This window comes from Schistosoma mansoni, chromosome 1, assembly GCF_000237925.1.
Source record: "Schistosoma mansoni strain Puerto Rico chromosome 1, complete genome".
Taxonomy (NCBI): domain Eukaryota; kingdom Metazoa; phylum Platyhelminthes; class Trematoda; order Strigeidida; family Schistosomatidae; genus Schistosoma; species Schistosoma mansoni.
Window position 1 is genome coordinate 21,809,559 of NC_031495.1, and position 21,158 is coordinate 21,830,716.

Genomic DNA, 21,158 nt, shown 5'->3' on the forward strand with positions numbered 1-21,158 from the left:
GGAAGATTTCTCTCGTGATCTAGAGATAGGTTGTTTTCGTGAAGTACCGTGAAGATTTTGGGAGTCTCTACGCCCATGTAGAAACTAAGGTGAGGTGTCAGAGTACGACAGAGTTCTGTAACGTCATTTCGTGTCGTCTGATGTTTTTCTTTGACTGAAAAGACCTCGATTTTAGAAGTTCTGGTGAATGTTTCAATTCCTATCGCCTGCATAGAGTTGAAGCTTTCCCACTCACACCCATGCACTCACAAACAGATACAAAATAAGACATCTTACGTTTGAGTCGCACATTTTTAGGATGCCTCTTTATTTGAGGAGAAATGTCGAGCTGCAGGTTTCCAAAATTTTACTTTCACCTTGCTGTTCTTACTGTGAAAAAATGCACACTGCGCTTAATTAAGGCCAGTGTATTCGTCTTCTTACAAACTGTAACTTTTTATCAGATCTGTTCAGTACTTCAAGATACTATGAAAGTGAGCAACAATTCTTATTCTGCGTTAAGATATTTACATATTCCGCGTCTCCTTTATTTCTATTTCCTTAGTTTCTTCCTTTCCTTCTTCAAAATCAATTCAAAATTCTTGCTAATTACACAGAACCTGATTTATTATTACTATTATTACTATTCTATTATTAATACTTCATTTTCCTTTTCCTTCCTTTCTCAAACATGGCATATGTAATGTCAACATTATTGAAAATTGTGTATTATTGCATTTTTGAAGAAACCCGAAATGGTTTCTTCACAGCACTTATGTACCCATAAGGTGTTTGTGAATAATAATAATAATAATAATAATTGCCATATATGGCAAAAATGTGTTTTCAGTCTATGGCTCCCGAACTTGCGATAGATCAAATGGGGATATAATCCAAAGAACATTCCAGAAGCTAAATTTCATTATATTTGAGAACCTGCCACACTGACGTGTTCGTAGAAGACATATTTACACAACTCCAAATGATTGGAACAAAGATTCTGATGGAAACCGAACCTAAAGATACCAGCCAAATCAGAAGTCAGAGATGTAGAGGCCCCAAGCTATGTTTGGAAGGCTGTCGATATATCGAGAGGCATTTGTTCTAAGCTGGCTGGCAGTTGAAGTGAAGGCTTAGCATCGAGTACTCACTCGTGATCTGGTGCATATGCGTCACCGAGTGAATTCGGCTAAGGTGCGTCCGGTAAACCTAAAATCAATATCGAAGACATACGGAACAATTTATTTGAGGATTTATTTACAACTATAAACTCTTTTTTGTCAAATGCATATATTTAATTGGTATATTGTACCCTCGAATATGCTATGTGCTTCTCAGCAGTCGGAAATTAAGACAAAACTTTAGTCACCACCAGATTGTTAGAGAACTGGACTAAATAGATGATACAGTAAACTTTTGTGAGCAAGTTATTCGTGATATCCGTGTGTAAATCCCCATTGACACACAAGATACACATTCACTCACAGCCTTTGAGATGAGGAGATCCCATGTAAGTCTGCAAAACTTTGATTTACGTTTATAACTTTTCTACCACCTTCAAAATATCGAAGATTTATTATAAACAACCTTTTACGTCTTTCCCAGACTACAAGTAGGCATTATCTATGTCTTGTAACGCAAGTTTACGTGAGAAATATAAAGCAAAAATATTATACAGGCACACTCAATAATGGTAACTTCAACCGGTGCGTATATGTGCCTGGTCCTACATTGTAGCTGATAGCTGACTGAAGCCATGAATTTAATAAACTACATACGTTACTACCTCCAAACAGAGTACACGTACGAAACTTTAGACAAGAACAAGCTCTGTCGCCTAGCTCTGCCTGATCTTCGGTTAGCGGCATGCTGGTATGACAGGTGAATGGATTTTATGATTTACTTTTTCATGAAAAAATTGTAGAATCATCTACGTTGATGATCTATGTCGAAATGATTGGGGGCCTACTAGAGTTAGAAGAGTGGTGACGAACCAACTAACGCTGAAGTCACACCTCGCGACCGGCCCTTACGTGGTTTGAACCATCGACGCATCAAAGGATAATGGACGCTATGGAGACTACAACACAAAGGACGTTATTACAAGAATATATTAGTTAAGGTACAACCACGGAAGTACAAAAGTGAAAGAACAACCACTGGTGCGTGGGCTAGTCCATGGCGTACGATTGATTTGTGCGCGTTGACTATCCTTGACCTTGACAGGGATCAATGATCTGTTCGATATTCAGTGACCCTATAAAATCTTTGAGGTCCTCTGTCTGCTCATGAAATATTGTGACACATGTTCGGTCGCTTTACTAAGTAAGAGAATTTAAAGGCAATCTCGCTTCCAGATCTGAGATGTGATGTGACTCGCAAGAGTGAAATCTCCAAAATAAGTTAGAGAATAAATTTAAGTCGAATTTTCGTTCCTACATCTTGTAGATAGCAACTGAAAAACCAAAGTTGGACAACTGGTATCATCTTTCTTAACGAACAGTTGAGATAAGAAGAACAATGAAATATAATACTTGTGGATTAACACAGCTCATCAAAATTATTATATGGACCACTTAGGTACAGTGATTGGGTGTTGAATCCCATGTGCGGATCTTCAAATGAGTGCGTTTGTTTCTGTTTATTTTTGAAGCATCAGATTTTGTATATAGCCCTAGATTATGTTATGAATATCGGTAGTTAATATGAATTTTTCAAAAGTCTCTTACTTTTCCATTGAGCCTCATCTAAAGAGAGCATAATTTCTTACACACCAACACGATAGTTTAAATAAAGTTTCGTTTTATTGCTTGTTTTGCAAACCGACTGTCTACTGCACATAAATTCAGCTTTTTTACCCTCAAAAATTTCGATAAGTTTGTAGTGTATCTCAAGTTTCTACTTTGTCATTCTTTTAAGACTAGTGCGCTATTAAGTTTTGGGTATATTGTATCGGGTTTTTTTGCAGTCAGCTGAAAAGGGACGATCAATAAAGTCTTCATCCAGAATTTCATTTCTTATCTAGCGGGATTGTGGGTCGAATTGTTCGAACGAGACAACGAAAACCCACAGAATTTGTCGGTGATTGTGGGCAGGTTTACTAGTCTTATAGCATGCGTGTTTGTTGTTCACATCGTGATATATATATATATATATATATATATATATTCAAGAGTAACCATGTCCAAACAAATAATTTTCACCCATTTACGTTCACATTTTCAGTGTATCCCTTGATAAACACAAATAATTTTGGCCAGAACTCGATCTGTCGACACGCAGATTGACATATGGCAGGCCCAAGTGAGTCCAAAAAATGCTGACCCACACCGTCCAAAGGAGGAAGAACAGCCTCCAAAGAGGTCTGTCACAACCAGAAACTCGAGAAAAAAGTCTCTTCTGTCCCTCGTATCAAAAATGGTACCCAGAAGGGAACTTCCGGAACCCAAAATCGCAAGGCTCGATCGGTTTCCAGCGCGAAAGATGACCCAACCTCCCAAGTCGTTCTGAACCTTCCGGAATCCCACAGTACGCCTGACGCGACTGTGGTTACTACTCCAAAAAACGTCGACGATTGGGTACGGGTCGTAAGGAAAGAACGGCAAAATGACGTAGAAGGGAATCCTACCCCCACCAAAAGGGTCGACAAGCCGAAGTCTGATCACAGCGACAGATCAGTCATTTTCCTTAGAGTCAAGGAGAGTGACAGCTCAGAACCGAAAGCTCGTTTTGAGCATGACATTGTGTTGATAAAACAATTACTCAACCAAGTTATGCCCCAAAACATCACCGGAGTCACCTTGCTAAAGGTGTATAGACTAGGAAACCTGGCGCATCTGAAGCCTAATCAGTCTAGACTACTCAAAGTCGTTTTCAAATCCCCAAACAAACGCGACTTAATCTTGGAAAATGGACACAAATTAAAGGGTTCAGGAGGCTTTCTCCGTAAGGACTTACCGTTGGCGGACCGTGTTAAAAGACGGGAAGCCGAAAAAGAACTACAGCTCAGATTAGACGCTGGCGAAAAAGACCTGAAAATTGTAAATTTTCGGGTTGTGAGGCTTCGACAGAGGATGATGCCGAAGCCACTCTGGGTGAAGCACGAGGCCACTTAAATAGGCTTCGGATCTGTTATACCAATGCCCGGAGCTTACTAAATAAGCTACCGGAACTAGGTGTACAGATTGACTCAACTAGGCCAGACATAATCGCAGTCACAGAAACATGGCTGACGCCGTCTATAGATAGTAGGGAACTTGATTTCGAGGGTTTTACATTAGTAAGGGCCGATAGAATACAAATGCGTAAAGTAGGGGGAGTAGCTCTATTCATTAGGAATGCTATTCCATTCACCATTATCGACAGTGTATCCCATGAGAGTGGGACGTATGAATTAGTTAGCTGCCGCCTGAAATGCAGGGGACAAGAGTTGCTGCTTAGTTTGATCTATCGCAGTCCAAGCTGTGAGGTAAACGAGGTCCTGCTAAGCAGTCTCAACACTTTATCACGAAGTGATCGATGTCTAATCCTAGGGGACTTTAATGCACCCATGGTGGACTGGAGAAACCTGCGGACCGAATCGTCAGCAAATTCCTTCGAACAGGAACTGGTTGATGCGGTAATCACATGTGCCCTAGTGCAACACGTGAAGGAAGCAACTAGGTACGACCCGGATTCTGCGTCATCCCTACTAGATCTTATATTGACTCATTATGAGGATGACGTTGCAAACCTGGATTACATGCCACCCCTAGACAAAAGTGATCATGCAGTTTTAACCTTTGACTTCCATATAACTGTCGATCACGAGCACGCCTCAGCTCAATCCAGACCTAACGTCTGGAAAGCCAACATACCAGACATCATGAAATCAGCATCATCAGTAGATTGGAAAATAGACCCAGAGTCATCAATCGAAACGGCTTGGGACGTATTCCGGAATTTATACTTAAAAGTTACCACCCCCCACATCCCTTGGACTACACCTAAGAGACCGAGAAACTGCCCACCGTGGTTCAGTAGGGAGGTTCGCATCCTTCTCCGTAAAAGAAGGAAAATGTGGGACAGATTTAGGTTACTGGGGACTGACGAGGCGAAATCTCAGTATCAAAAGGCTCGAAATACCTGTGCCTCGACCCTCCGTAAGGCCAGAAAGCTGTACGAAGAGAAAATCGTAAGGGAATCCATAGAATGCCCTAAACGCTTGTATTCGTATATAAACCAAAGGACAAAAAGAAGAAGAAATGTTCCTTCATTATTATGGGGAGGCAGTACTGCCTCATCACTAGTGTAGGACGACTTTGGCAAAGCTCAAGTATTCTCTAAATACTTTAGCAATGCATACACCATAGAAACACCCTTCTCACCAGTCCATGAAAATCCCCCCACACAAGCACTGGACAGCGTAACCATTAAAGAACTCGATGTCTTTGGTCTGCTAGTTAAGCTTGACATAGGTAAATCCACTGGACCCAATGAACTGCATCCTAGGTTACTAAAGGAATTAGCTAACTTTGTTGCGAACCCTTTAAGTGTATGTTTTAATCTACCCGTAACCCAGGGTCGTCTACCAAAAGACTGGAAGAACACCATAGTAAGTCCAGTCTTCAAAACAGGTACAAAACATAAGCCTGAGAATTACCTACCAATTAGCCTAACTAGTGTGGTTGTTAAAATCTTAGAAAAGATTATTCGGAAGGAGCTGTTAAAGTATCTCGATGAAAACCGGATCCTCTCCGAAAAGCAGCATGGTTTTAGAACAGGTTACTCTTGTCTCACAAACTTATTAGTCGCTCGTGAAAGCTGGTGCGCTCTTAAGGACCAAAAGTTACCTATAGATGTAGCTTACATCGATTTCAGCAAAGCTTTTGACAAAGTTCCACATAACCGGCTGTTATATAAGCTAAGGAATGTCGGGATTGGAGGCAATCTATTGATGTGGATAAAAGACTTCCTAGTTGGGCGTCAACAAAGAGTAAGGGTGAACTCCAAGTTGTCTAACTGGGAAACTGTGCTTAGTGGAGTCCCCCAGGGTACAGTTTTGGGGCCAGTGTTATTCCTCCTGTACGTAAATGACCTCCCTCGTCTACTATCGTCATCGGTCTTACTCTATGCTGACGATGTCAAGATATGGAGAGTGATACAAAGCAAGGGCGATAGCTTAGAACTTCAAAACGACCTGGAGAGATCATCTGAATGGTCCCAAACCTGGCAATTGCCGATAAACACTTCCAAGTGTATTGTGATGCATATTGGCCACCAGGGTACAGATACATACACGATGAATAACACTGAGTTACCTATTGTTCAGGCACACAATGACTTAGGCGTCATCGTTAGTCAAGACTTAAAAACTACTGCACACTGCCGTGCAATAGCCGCCAAAGGTTTTAGGACTTTATGGTCCATACGCAGGGCTTTTAGGCATCTCGACGCTAAAACGTTTCTGACTTTGTATACAGTGTTCGTACGCCCTAAACTTGAGTACTGCATACAAGCAGCTAGCCCCTGCCTAAAAAAAGACAGTGAACTCTTGGAAAGGGTTCAGAGAACAGCAACTAGGCTGATTCCCGGAATAGCGAAGCTCCCGTATGGTACTAGACTGACCAAGCTAAACCTATTCCCGCTGTCATATAGAAGAATCAGAGGCGACTTGATTACAGTTCTCAAATTGCTTAATGACAAATTTGCACCTGATATGCCCTCATTTTTCTTGTCTTCCAAAACAGAAAATCTACGAGGACACTCCAAAAAAGTTCACAAACCCAGAACGAATTACTTGTCAGCTGACTACCGACTTTCCCATCGAATAATCAACGAGTGGAATTCATTACCTCAGCACGTGGTTGAGGCTCCATCCGTCGACTCCTTCAAAAGAAAGTTGGATCAGCTGAGAGACCATCATTGCCAGGACTAACACAGGCCATCAAGCCTCCTGTCCCTTCCAAACTGAAACTGATTACAGGACACTGTGAATCTAGATATTCTCAATACCAGCCCTGCATGCATAGTAACTTGAACTTGTGTCTGTGGCTTTACCAAATCTTCTAAGCAAATGATGTTTCTAATTTCCGCTAGCACTCATGAGGTTCAAGAATTTGTTTTGGTCTTTTCAAAATGGCACATTTTAATGACTTGAGGAATTTCTCTGCACTCACACTTATATGCCAATAACTTGAAACTTCACTTTGCAATAGTGGCTTACTGTTTAAAGTGAGTACAAACTCCTATCTGTCTACTTCGTTTTAGGGAAGTGAGTAGTTCCACTTACCCGTACAGTGTGACTCAAAGCCGAGAATATTAGTTCGTATCCGGCAAATTACATGTCTAGTGCGACAAAACATAATAAGTACCTAACTTTTAGCGTCGCAGTTTTGTGGAGGTTGCCATATTTTAACCATCTACATCACAAACAAATCCTAGTTAAACTACTGTTGAAAGCTAGGAATTAATAGAAAGCCGATTTTCCTAGTCCAGGACTCCTCAGTAGCGCGGATTCACGACCACATTTGCGATTAAACAAAAAATATTTGGTCTAACTAGTGTTCGACAAAATCTGGCGTGAGACAGTTATCCATCTCAAACAATGGAAAATGGCCGCGTAATTCCGCGAATGCAATGAGGCTAGACACAATTGATTAACTTCTCAGCGGTCTGTAGGGCCTGGCGCGTGTGATCGAATGTACCTGTTTCAGTCTCTGATTGGGTCGTTGGTACTCACTGCTTAGAAGTCCCATATTAGGACGCAAAACCTATCTGGTGCTTTCTGGTTTTCAATAGTTGTCTTATTGAGATCAGTACGGGATTTAAAGTATGTGAATATCTTGTCACTGAAAAGCGTTTTCGTCGGTAAACAACAAAGACGCATTGTTTTTCAATATCATCAAAATACCTGGGCTTTCTAATTTCGTCCTCTAAAATAACAGTCACAAATTGAATCTCTTGTAATCCGTTATATCTAAACGAAAATACGTGTTGCTGTTAGATTATGAATACAGTGGTCTTGGGTGCTGTTAGAGGTATGAGGGCAGTTATCACTTCCCGGTTGCCCACACCGTGGAAAGGTTCTTCTAGAGGTACCTAAAAAAGAAATTGGGTTAGAAGTGGTCTTAGTGACCTGAGAGCGTGACCGCAGTGCCCAAGGGACAACTGCTTGAAGTTGGTCACACGACCTTTTTGTGTTAGCTCCGTACTACTTATTTATTTATTTAAACTCATAAATATTGGTACAAGGAAGCACCAGATACATATGCGCCGCACAAATCTCATTTGATTTGTGTGAGGGCTGTGATACTGCCCGGGTGCCCAGACCGAAGCAGGTGGTTTTCTTAGGGGGCCACACCCCGAGCCTTTGACCTTAAGGGCTAACCCACAAGGCAGTGGAGCATCGTAAGGAGATGCAGTCCCATGGTAGCCTGTGATCAACGATTGATTCGTACGCCATTTGTTCCCTCAGGATACTGGAGCCCATGTGCACCATTGGTTTGGAATCAGGGTTTTCCAACTCCCCTAGGTGTACTCGCCTTGTCCACCAACCCGGTTAAAGCGCCGGACATTCTCTTTTCGTCCTCTCAATTTCGTGAACAACACCCTCGCCACGAGAAGGCAGTGAGTAGGACTTCCGTGGCAGAGGCTATATACGCGTGGCCATGTGAGAGCATTTCGAGAGGGAGGGCGGACTCTCCCCACTCTCAGCCATACCAGGGCATGTGGAGGCAGCTCCATACTTGTTGGGACCTTACCGCCGGAGACGGATATCCATGGGATAAGGCGAGGTGTGCATTTTAAGGGTCGACCTTTTCTAACCCCACCCCTCTTTGTGGGAAGGCAGCATCGCTGTTATGCTGGTTGTCTGAAGGTAAGACCTTACTGCTGTCACACCTCTGTACAGTGAGCAGTACGACTTCGCCTTCGGACCTTGGGTTTGCTGCTTTTAGTCTTACCGCTCTTTAACCGACCTGTCTGGCATGATAAAACCTTGAGGAACGATTGTTCCAGCCACTATAGCTCGATTGGTTGATCACGATAGGCAAGCCCGACCACCACGTCAAGGTAGCAACAACTCAATTCTTATCTATGTTTCTACCAGTTAACGTCGACTGGGTGTCGTAGACAACATTAAGAGATCTATAGCTGCTTTTGATCGTGTTTTCTGCTGACATATTATATTATTTTTGATTCCAACTCTGAAGTTGGTTATACGAACCTATTAATGTCAACTGATTGGTACCAAAGAGACTCAACGGTTTGTCTGTAAACACACCATCACTCATGTATGAGACTAGGATGTTTATTTTGGATGGCAAATTTTCCTGATTACGGGTATGGATACTGAAATTAAACTGGTTATCAGACAACTACGTAAATTAATGTTTCATTACATGCTTGAATACTGTTGATAGTCAGGTCAGGTAATATCACTTAGATTATTAGCTCCTGATGAATCACAAAAGACCAGTAGGAATCGACTTTGTTCTCTGAAAATGCTTTTCATTTTATATTTATTCTTCAGTCCAGGTCTTTTTACATTTTGTGCTGATTTCTTTGGGTTAAGGACGCTGCTGTACATACAAAGCGTCTGCTTGTCATGGGGTTTTGCTACTGCGTGGCTAATTTATCATTTATATTGTGTTCTAGATTAATTAATATATACTAATTAAGTGACCGAAATATTCTTCATGCTTTTATTTCTCAGTTAAATAATTTAATAATGCCTAATTTCAGATGAGCCTTGGAATCTTTTTAACACAAGTCCAGGTTCGCCTACACAACCAATTTCCAAACGACAGTATCGGCTTGCACACCAGACGTTGTGTATCACCCACATTGACTTCGAGCAACGTTTGGTCGTAGGTTTTACTCAGTTAGTGATATGGCCCATCACATCAACCTTGAGACGTATTCACATAAATTGTCGTCAGTGTCGTATTCATCGCATTTTATTAGAAGCAGCTGATAATGAGTCTGCAGAGTTCGAAAGTGACCGAAAAGGGCGGACTTCAGGTTGGGGTATTTCCAAGACCAAATTAACACCATCACCAACTGATCTCCCTATCCTATATACTGATCCCACCTTAGAAATTTGTGAACGTGATATTAAATTGAGAACTTTGGACAGCTTTGAACGCCGATATACCTCCGTTGTAACGTCTACCGATCCGGATGAAGATGCAGGTGAAGTAACAGTTCGATTGCCTTCAGATTTCTGGCCGTTAATTTCTCAAAAATTTCCTTTTATAATAACCATAGAATTTTCGCTTAATAAACCCAAGTCTGGATTTTATTTTGTTGTTCCTGATGGAGAAGGGTCGTTAAGTGAACGCGGAGTACATGCATTCACAGCTTTTACACCTAACTGTTCTCGTTTATGGTTTCCTTGTATCGATTGCTCTGAACCATGTACCTGGAAAATTGAGGTGACAGTGTTCGAAGATTTAGTTGCTGTTGCCCCTGGAGAGTTAATAGATGCTCCATACTACACTGAGGATTTAACACACAAGACCTACCACTTTTATGTCTCCCAACCAGTACCAGCCCCTTGTATTGGATTGGCTGTTGGGGCTTTTGAGATTTTTCCCGACCCACGGCTCTCCAACGGAGCAACACACTTCTGTCCGAATGGACTATTAACCCTTTTACAATACACAATATCCCCTCTCTCTGAAATGATCGAATATTACGAGTCTATACTGGCATCACAGTATCCATTTTCCACGATAAAATGTGTATTTGTAGATTGTGCTTTTTCAAAGTTTCAGTCATTCGCTTCTTTGATTATTCTTTCTCTTGACCTACTGCACTCACCAAGAGTTATTGACCAAGCGATTGAAACACGCAAAGTATTATCATTAGCTGTGGCCCATCAATTCTTCGGATGTTTCCTTATCATGGAGACGTGGTGTGATGCTTGGCTTACATACGGCCTGGCAGGATACTTATCTGGTCTGTACCAAAAACGCGTCTTTGGAAACAACGAGTATCGTAAAATTGTTCTTGATGAGATGCACTTCGTAACAGAGTTTGAGAATATGAGATATGGGATTGTACTCGATCCATCAAAATTGACTTCGAAGTTAACCTATTTCGATTTGAGCTCATCCCATGTAAGTAATGGAACTTTACGTTTGATTTTTCATTGTTATGATATCTTAGTATTTCTTGTTTTGATTGTTCCGTATGTAAATACAGAAATTATCAGCCTTCTACTTACGTTAGATACTTTAGTCTCGAAGTATAGTGTATAAAACACTTAAACAAAATTCCCAGAGCGTCTGTTCTTGCCCTCAAGAAAAGACAAGCTAATAGCACTACTTTAGATTTTAAGATCCCCATGTGTTTATACAAGCGTAGTAACTTTGTTTATCGGTTAAAATACCGTAACTCCCAAAGATAGTATTGCTTTTTGACTCTGAGATTAACTGACTTCAGGGACATTTAATTTTGGTAGTTAGATTAGTATCTGTTGAGTTCTTCCTTGATGGAGTGTTTGATATATTTAATTAAAACAATCTAAAATAAATGATGGTTTGTAAATTTTTTTCATGTATGCTAAATTGAGTTCATTATTTCAGTTTCATAAACATACTTTCGGTTGATTAGATATTAACATATACCAGTGTATGTTCAATCTCATTTAAAAAATATTCCGTAATGTACACGCTTAAGTGTTGTCAAAAAACGTTTACAGTCTGAGTATTATATAAAGAGTTTTTATTTCTCTTATTTAAGTCTAGTATTATTCTCCCTCAAAATAGATACTCAGCCATAGTATGTTAATTGATCCGTGGTTAAGACTGTGGATTAAAAATTCGGGGGTGGAAGACTCCACAAGAAAACCCCTACGCGGGTTTGGATGAGTGTACAGTATCACTATCCTTACGCAGTTAATGATAATTTTAAATGAAGTTAATAAACTACTCATGTTGCACTCCAATCATGGCATTTTTCAACCGTAGTTACTTTACTATAAGTAAATTTGTTTCATGTTACCCTTTCTATTCTGACAGTAGCTACCACCTTGACGTGGTGGTCGGGCTTAGGTGTTGTCTAGACCATGTTTCTTTAAATCCTACCATGCCAGGCAGTAGGGTTTGGGAATTATAAGACCAAAAAGGCTGTTTGTAAACGGCTTCAAGCAGTTGTCCCTTGGGCTTAGTGGTCGCTAAGATCAACACTAATTCAGATTCTTCTTCAGCTCCAACAAGAAGTAAACTCTTTCCACAGTGTGGGAAGCCGGGAAGTGACAACCGCCCTTATACCTCTATCAGCACCCGAGATCACCTTGTTTAGTGTCAAACCCCTCCCTCTTACTTACTTAGGCCTGTTACCCCTCATATAGGAGCACAGGTCTCCCACCAGCATTCTCCATCCAACTCTGTCCTTGGCCATCCTTTCCAGTTCTTCCCAGTTGCTATTCAACCTTTTGATGTCTCGTTCCAGTACTCGATACAGTGTGTTCTTTGATCTTCCTCTTTTCCGCTTTCCTTCCGGATTTCAAGTTAGAGCTTGCTTCATGATTCAGTATGATTATTTCTTAAATGTGTATCCTACCCACTTCCGGTGTCTTTTCCTAATTTCTTCTTCAGCGGGAAGATGGTTTGTTCTCTCCCACAGTAGTCTGTTTCTGATGGTATCGGGCCAACCAACATCGGGTATTTTATGCAGACAATTGTTTATAAATACTTGTACCTTTTTGATGATGGTTATGTTAGTTCTCCAAGTTTCAGCTCCGTACATTAGAACTGTCCTGACGTTCGTGTTGAAGATTCTGACTTTGATGTTGGTTGAGAGTTGTTTAGAGTTCCAAATGTTCTTCAACTGTAGGAATGCTATCCTTGCTTTGCCAATCCTTAACTTTTACGTCTGCATCCGATCCTCCTTGTTTATAAATGATGCTTCTCAGGTACATGAATGTTTCTACATCTTCCAGAGTTTCTCCATCAAGTGTGATTGGGTTGGTGTTCATTCACCGTATTGTATTTTAGGATCTTGCGATTTCCCTTGTGTATGTTGAGGCCTACTGATACAGAGGCTGCTTCTACACTGTTTGTCTAGACCTGCCTTTGTTGATGTGTATGGGTTAGAAGATCTAGGTCATGTGCGAAGTCTAAATCGTCTAATTGCACCCAACATGTCCATTTTGTTTCGTGCTTCATATCAGATGTCGAGGTGTTCATAATCCAGTCAACCACCAGAAGGGAAAAGAAGGGGGAAAGTAGGCAGCCTTGTCTGACTCTGGTCCTCACTTGGAATGCCTCTGTCAGCTGTCCTCCCTCCTTCACCTTCTAATAATCCTCCTATTCCCACGACTAACCCTTCTCATTTATATTTCTCTCACGCGCCACCAATGAGTTCACGAAATGTTATTTCTGGTCTCCAGAAACTACACTTTAGACTACGTGTTGGAGCTCCCAATATTCGAACCATGTGTCAGATAGGACAACAGACTTTTTTAGCTGGCACTCCAGAGCCTCGCTACATCGATGTATGCTGCGTCTCAAAGACGCGCATAGAGGATCCATGTACAATCATTCATTTGACCTGACGTTGTCAATATATATAAGCGGCATGATTTACCCTTTGAGTATCTGGAAACCTCACTGCTACTTCACGTGGTGTCTCTGATGTATGTATAGCATTGAATTCAAAAGCAGAATAGTCTCCGTTGGACTACATTCCAATAGTATTTATTTAAACATGTAAAGATTGGTACAAGAGGGCACCAAATGTATATGCGTCACGTAAGTCATTTAGTTTGTGGAATGGCTGTAATACTACCAGAGTGCTCAAACCGAAGCACGTGGTTTTCGTACGGGGTCACACCCACACTTGTGCTGTCCGACTAAACGGACAGTAAAAACTCGAAATTAATTGTGATCGTATCTAGAATTCGGGAAGCGATTATCATCCTGTCTGAATGGTCTCGATCACTGATCGTCCCTGTCTATAAGAGAGGACAAAAATTCTCTTGTGAAAATCACAGAGAAATCAGTTTGACTAATGTAGTAACTATTGTATTAGCTTCAATATTAACTCGACTTCTAAATTAAGCTCGTAAAAAGCAAACCTGAAAATAGCATGTTGGTTTCAAACTTAGGTGTGGATGTATAGATCAAATATTCACCCTCCGACAGGTTCTGTAACATAAACATACTTCTCGGCGTCCGATAGTAGTGGTATTCCTTGAAGTTAAGACAGCGTTCGACTCCGTTGGTTGTGGTGTTGTGTGGCATTGTCTGTCATTGAAAGGCGTATCAGAGTTGCATTAACCTTGTACAAACTGTCTACTCGAACACTACTGGTCGAGTCACAGCTTATGGTGAACTGTCGTCGGAATTGACTACTTCATATGGTCTTCGTCAGGGTAGTCCTCTTTCACTATTTTTACCTAACTTCGTTATTGAAATTCTTTTAAAAATGACGCTTGCGTCGCTTGAAATTGTGGGGGTTTATTTCTTACTAAGAGGTACACTTACGTAGATGACACTGCCGTTTGATAAAGACACGAAATCCACAGTCTTCTGATCTTCTTGAACAGCAATCCTAGTGTGTTTGGGATGCGTTTCTCTCCCTTTTAATTTAAGATGTTGTTTCCGAACTGGCCTGCGCCAGCCCGTGTATAAGTAATTAGAAGTGAATTGGTTAAGCGTATCGATCGCCTCGCTTATCTTAGTAGTCTCATCAGTCTTGATAGGCTGGTGTCTGATGAAATCTAGGCATGGATTCAAAAGGCTCGATTAGCTTTTCCATCCTACGTCCTTTGCCGCGTAGGCGTGATATCCGTTTACCATCTAAGGTAAAGTTTGTTGCGCAACAGTTTGGGCACTTGGGCAGTATCATAGCCCTCACACAAATCAAATGATATTTGTGCGGCGCATATATATCTAGTACCCCCTTGTACCAATATTTATGTGTTCAAATAATAAATGATAAATGCGCAACAGTCCTCTCTGCTCTACTTCATGGGTGCAGAGCGTGGCGTTTAAAAATAAAGGATATTTGTATGCTTCTAGTATTCGGTTATAGTTGTCTTCGAATCATTGCCTGTGTATTTTGGGACCACCTAGTAAGCAATACTTACGTTAGAGACAGGATAGGGTACTAGGTAAAGGTAGCAAATCGACTAGTGGGTTTTTCAATCTTCATTGACGGAAGTGACTTGGATGCGTGTTACCGATCCCCATCCACCTCCTACACCGACGAGCGATGTTGTGTAGTGTAAGAATAAGTCGTAAAAAACTAGGGACGGCCAAACCAAGATGTGGTTCCAGTCCACGAAGTCATTGTCAATTGTATTAGCTCATGTTAATAGATGTAGAATACTTGGTTGGGGTTTGGGTGATTATCGTGATAGTGTTACTACTTCTACTACTGTGCGATGTGGTCTAACGACTTTGTCTGTTTATGTTAACCGATATATGACAACTTGAACCGATATACATACGTGCCAGGTTTTACATTGCGTCGTACCGAATGACAACTTTATTCTATTTTATACTCATATGGATTATGCCTTTCCTTACAATGATTTTAACTGGACACCAATTTTTCCCTGTCTATGTTTTATTAAGTTTCTGACTGGCCATTCTTTAAAATCCTTCTTCAAATGCAAAATCTGGAATATTTATATTGAAATTATATGTACCGTTTAAATTCGCCACCTCTAACGTTTGAACAGTGGTCCAGATAAGATGATACATAGACTTGTGTGTAACTCCAGAATATCTGACGACTGATGTTTGGTGTATCTTGGAGATTCATATTCTGTATTTTAGCAAACTACTGGAAATTATTCATGCATGTGCAAGTTGGCCGTCTAAACTCAGAGGAAAGTTTTTTAAATGAATATTTCAGACTTCTTTATCTCAGGTCGGATAATGATGACCATGTTTTACACCACTTTTCAGGTTACGGCCTTTTTCCGATCCCTAATAACTTTCCGTACTATAATTGTAATCTGCCACCTGAATTCCTTACTCCTGCTTATTTGTCTGTCGCAACTATAGGAACGTCCTCAGGTCCTTTCCGTGTAAATTTCATTCGTTTCGCTTCTTCTCATGACCTATTACAACGATATTGCCAGACAAAACTCAATTCCCCAATTACTTTCAAAATATTCGGTTTAATATCACTCTTACCTGTGATATCTTTTCTCATGATTCTAGTTAAACAACCTATACTTTTGGTAACGTCTTTTTACAGTTGTTTTCAGATATATCCTTCTTGAATCGCGTGGATAGGACAGCTTATTAGTATTTATAGTGGTTTGTTACATAAGACTATCAGAACTAGGTAATGCAAATCACTAAAGGTAAATCGATACTATCTTTATCTTAATTTCGCTCTTGATTGCCTTTTAATAGCTGATATCACCGGACTATTTATCAGCCTATAAGAAAAAATCTCACTTAGTGATTCGTATGCTGGAATTGCGATTGGGACAACCCGTATTACTTCAAGTTCTTAACAAGCTGCTTGTACTTGCTCGACTTTCGACTAAATCAATCCTCTCTTCTACAGATCAAAATCACAGTCGGTCGGTCGGATTAAATGGATGTGGAAGAAACGAAGGTGATTCTGTTTCAGTAACTTCAAACACTCTACCTCAACAAAATCCCACAGTTCCTCCCTGTATGTCAGATGAACATAGAGCCAATATTCTACTATCTACAGCTTCGTTTCGGAGGATTATTTCTATGGTTACAGGTCAAGATATCCGAAATTTCTTAAATCAGTGGGCTTGTCATGCTGGTCATGTCAGAATATTTGCTAAGTTTCATTTCAATCGTAAACGGAATGTTGTAGAATTAGAATTAAAACAGGTGATCATTTTTTATAAAGTGTAATAAAATTTGTATGTTTCGCTAAAGACATTTTAATAAATGGACGGTGGATGTAACTTTCACTGATATTGGTCAGCGAATTTATAGAATCAAAAGTGTACTTAATGTCTGTTTTGGACTTGTCAAAAACTCTGACTCTTGACTTCTCCAGATCTGAGCATTTAGTCTTCGAATTCCGTGACGTTGGAGCTTCTCTATTAGAATCCGTCCATAATATATCAGCTGGTGTTCTTTGTATCTATCCTAGTAGAGATTGTGATGAGTTTTAATTATTCAATGTTTCTTTTCACTTCTGATTCCTTTGACCTTATACCTAAAGTATTTGCATCGTACCTAGGTTAGACGTATATCTTCCAAGCGTCTTTTTGACGAGCTATGAATAGTAATTAATTTAGTATGTTACAAACTTTCATTATTCCGAAAATGATTTTTATGATGGCCTCAGATGAAAGTCAGTTAATCATATAGGATTAGTTGGTGAATCTCGTCAAATCGATTACTATCCAACCAGTTTGGTAGTAACATGTTTACAATGAAAGAATCTGTTGACTAAATAACTAATTAATCAGAGGTATTAATTAATAATTAAATACCCATAACTTCCGCTTACTTCTCTGGTTTATTTTTCGCCTATAACTTCAAGTATAATAAAATTCTAACCTTATCATTAACTAATTATTATGCACAACATTCTTATTGTCAAGCTCCTTTTTATGAATGAGCAACTATATAGAAAAGAATGCAGCATTATGGTCTAATGGATATGTAGTTTATAAAATGTTTTATTGTCACTAGAATAGCATTTTTATCACCCTTTCTCCGGATTAGGTCCTTATATCACTTATCAACTTCGCGAAGCGTAGCGCAATCTTGAAAGCGAAATGTAGTTCCTGTTACGCAACTGACTCAGCTAAGTACGTATTCTTTAAATTATCCACAAACCCTCCTATACTAATAATAATCATGCACTCACTAGTGACTAGCTTCAAGGTGCGACTCCTGGGGATCTATTAAAAGCCTTGACCAGTGGAGCTCAACTGTGTCGATTTTGGGACAGTTATCCGCTGCAGGCAATGGATGAGGGTTGTGCAATATCGCCAATTGATTTAAATTAAACATTAATACCATTGGATACTGGTTCAGTGGTCCAGAGGTTCGGCGTTCACATGCGAGACCGAAAGTCCTGGATTCGATTCTCGGATATGGAGTCGTGGACGCTCACCACCGAGCAGTCTCACACTAGGACGAAACGGCTGTTTAGTATCTCTAGGATTTCAATAGTGGTCTAACTAAGATCAGTTTATGGAATTAACTATGAAAGTGTCCCTTGTAAGTTCAAAGTAGCCTCTCTGATACAGATGGTTCACACTACTTGTTTTTATATAAAATTTCAGAACTCACCAATATGGTGTAATCATTTTTTCGAAACTTTCATCAGTGACATATTCAGGGTCTCATAAAGAAATTTGTTAGTCTTACTGATTGGTTTATTATAAACAATACCTGAACTTGTCGACCCAACGTAATATTAAGCTGAGACCACTTATTTGGATTCACTTTGAAATGAACAACTCTTACCAACAGTTCCGAATTGTATATTTTGTGGTAACTTACAGTTGTTTGTGATAATAATCCTAAATATTAAGTTTCTCATTATCAGTACAAATTTAAGATGTATATTAATTTTGTTCGACCTTCATTTTTAATCAATACTAAAACTGAAACTTGCATTACATGTCACTGTGAAGGATTAAACATTTAAAAATTAAATTAAATTTTAGGATCTACAATCCAGAGGGACTCTGAATTATACTGGACCAATTACAGTTATGCTCCAAGAATTGGATGGAGCGTTTATACACACTTTCAAATTAGAAGAAGGCCGTATGTCTCGTGATTTACCATGTCATTCCAAAAGTCGAAAACATCGTAAAAAGAAAATTTCGTTAGCCAATGGCGACGAAGTTGATATGGATTTAGCTCGTATTGATCCAGAATCACCTTTACTCTGGCTTCGAATAGATCCAGACTTAGCTATTATACATGATATTCACGTTGACCAACCAGATTTTATGTGGCATCTTATGTTAGCTCATGATAGGGATTGTCTCGGTCAACTGGAAGCAGTAAATGCTCTTAAAGATTTTGCTTCTCCTGAAACACGTCATGTTTTAAGTAATATTATTTTAAATGAAAGAATTTTTTATCATGTTAGGATGGAAGCATGCTTTACATTGTGTCATGTTGTGAACGAACTAAGTACTCTCAGTAACAACCCTACAGTAGCTTCGGCTACAGTAACTTCTTGTTTGTTGCCGATGTTTTGGCAGTTGTTTAGTTCACCTGCAGCTCGTGGTTTAATTCGTCAGAATAATTTCACTAATTTACAATTTTATTTTCTCCAAAGAGCTATGGTCAAAGCTTTGTCAACTTTGCGTGTGCAACAAGTCTGTCCTCATGATATCTTGATTTTCATTAGTGATTTATTAAGGCATAATGATAACTCGCGTAATCCATATTCTGATAGTTATTACGTTGCCGACCTTGTAAAGGCAATGAAAGATACTCTAACACCTGCGATTATTGTTCGTGGAGTGATGTCTGCCTCGACACTACCTTTTGAAGCCCGTACCGTTATCGAAGAAGTTTCTCATTTGTTAAACTTGGAATCAGAGACAATTAGTTATAAAGGTACTGTAACCGTTGTCTGTTTAGCAGCTATAAGACGGCTACAACGACTTGGATTCCTACCCATAGATCCAAGTTTGTTCTACCAATATGCTTTGTCAAACTTTTACTGTGATATCAGAGTAGCTGCAATCGAAGCTGTTGTGGATTACATCAGAGGTGAGCGAGATCAGTCGGCATTAGACTGGCTCTTTAGCAACATTATAGAACGAGAAGACGCCAGTGATGCTTCATATTTTCGCCTTCGCTTTGAAGCTGTCCAGTTATTACTTCACATGCCACCATTCCAACGTGGTGAGTCGGGTAGCCGATTAGATACTCCTCAATTAGTTGAAAGACTTTGGACACTGATGAATTATGGATGCACCGGTGATCCACGACTTCGCTGTGCAGTCGCTGAACTCTACTACACACTTTACGGTAATCGTCGCCCAACTTGTCTTCCTCTTCCAGAAGGTGTGCTTTTAGTGAGAGTCAAGGAAGGTAGATCTGTACTTAATATATCTGAAAACAATTCTAAGGCTAGTGAAATAGAGTATACCGATGAACTGAACAAATATAAGTCTGAATGCTTAGGTAGAGGCATTCCTCTTTCGAAAATGCATCCAGAATATGAAGAATTAGAAGATAATTACTCGGAGTGTGAGATGTTGCACGCAAATACTATGAAGTTAGAAAGAGATTCAATCCAACGCCCCGCAGTGTCAGAATTTAATCCTCAATTTGATCTAAAGCGAAGCAGAACTGGAAATTTCTCAGAATTGAATGACTCGTCGAACACTTTCAAAAGGCGAACTGAACGTCTAAGTGATGATGAAGATGATTAAGAAAAACGTGAGTTAACTGATTTATAGAGTTTGTGGTCTTAATAAGTGCAACAATTTGTTTGTGTCTTGATTATTTTCTTTTCATGAACTTGGTATGAAATATGTTATTCGACTGATAAATTATTCACCCATGAACCTAAATTTTGTGTATAATTTCAGGGGTGTATTCAATTTATTCATTCTCTTGTCCGTAGTAAATGTCCTCATATTATGTTCGTCATAATTCACTTGTTTACTTGTCGCTTTTTCAGATAATTAATAGATCCGACTCACGATAATTCAGTAAAGTAAGACTTAAGTCTTTCTTCTCAAACAAAAAAACTGTCATGTTCTTCATATATTTCCATCTGTTTTGAAACGGAGAGTTTTCGTGAACTTTAGTCGAAACCGAGACTTACGACTCTAACTTAGTCAAAAATTCTGAAAAAATTTACATATACTGGCATATAGAAATTTGTGTGTCTTTACTTACTGCATGACTAGTTTATGAAAATGATGTTGGCTACAGGTTACCTGTTGAGAATGCGATCTTTTCTGGATTGTTTTTATCAATCATCAAACATAAAATAATGTGTTATGTTTCGTATTTCATCCTCGTGGAGTTTAGAAATAATATAGACTTACCGAATTCAGTATTGCTTGAAATGAAGAACTTACCCTTAGCTTCAAGTGATTTAATCCTACTTGATAGTTTTTCTCTACAAAAATGGATGATATATATATATATATATATGAGCACGTTATATTTGCTTCTTTTACCACGTTTTAGAATATTGAACTTTTGGAATGGAGATCTTCGTTTCGTGTCTGTTCACTGTTTTTC

At 39.6% G+C, this 21,158-nt stretch overlaps 1 protein-coding gene across 1 annotated transcript; it reads left to right on the top strand.

Moving 5' to 3' along the window:
• Window positions 1-1,853: 1,853 nt before the first annotated feature.
• On the top strand, window positions 1,854-20,335 carry Smp_128960 (Tata binding protein associated factor (M01 family); the record flags this gene model as incomplete). Its single annotated transcript, XM_018793649.1, has 4 exons — window positions 1,854-1,860; window positions 9,703-11,081; window positions 16,341-16,799; window positions 18,602-20,335. 4 exons carry the CDS (start codon window positions 1,854-1,856, stop codon window positions 20,333-20,335), a joined length of 3,579 nt encoding a protein of 1,192 aa, XP_018648140.1.
• Between the last annotated feature and the right edge of the window lie 823 nt (window positions 20,336-21,158).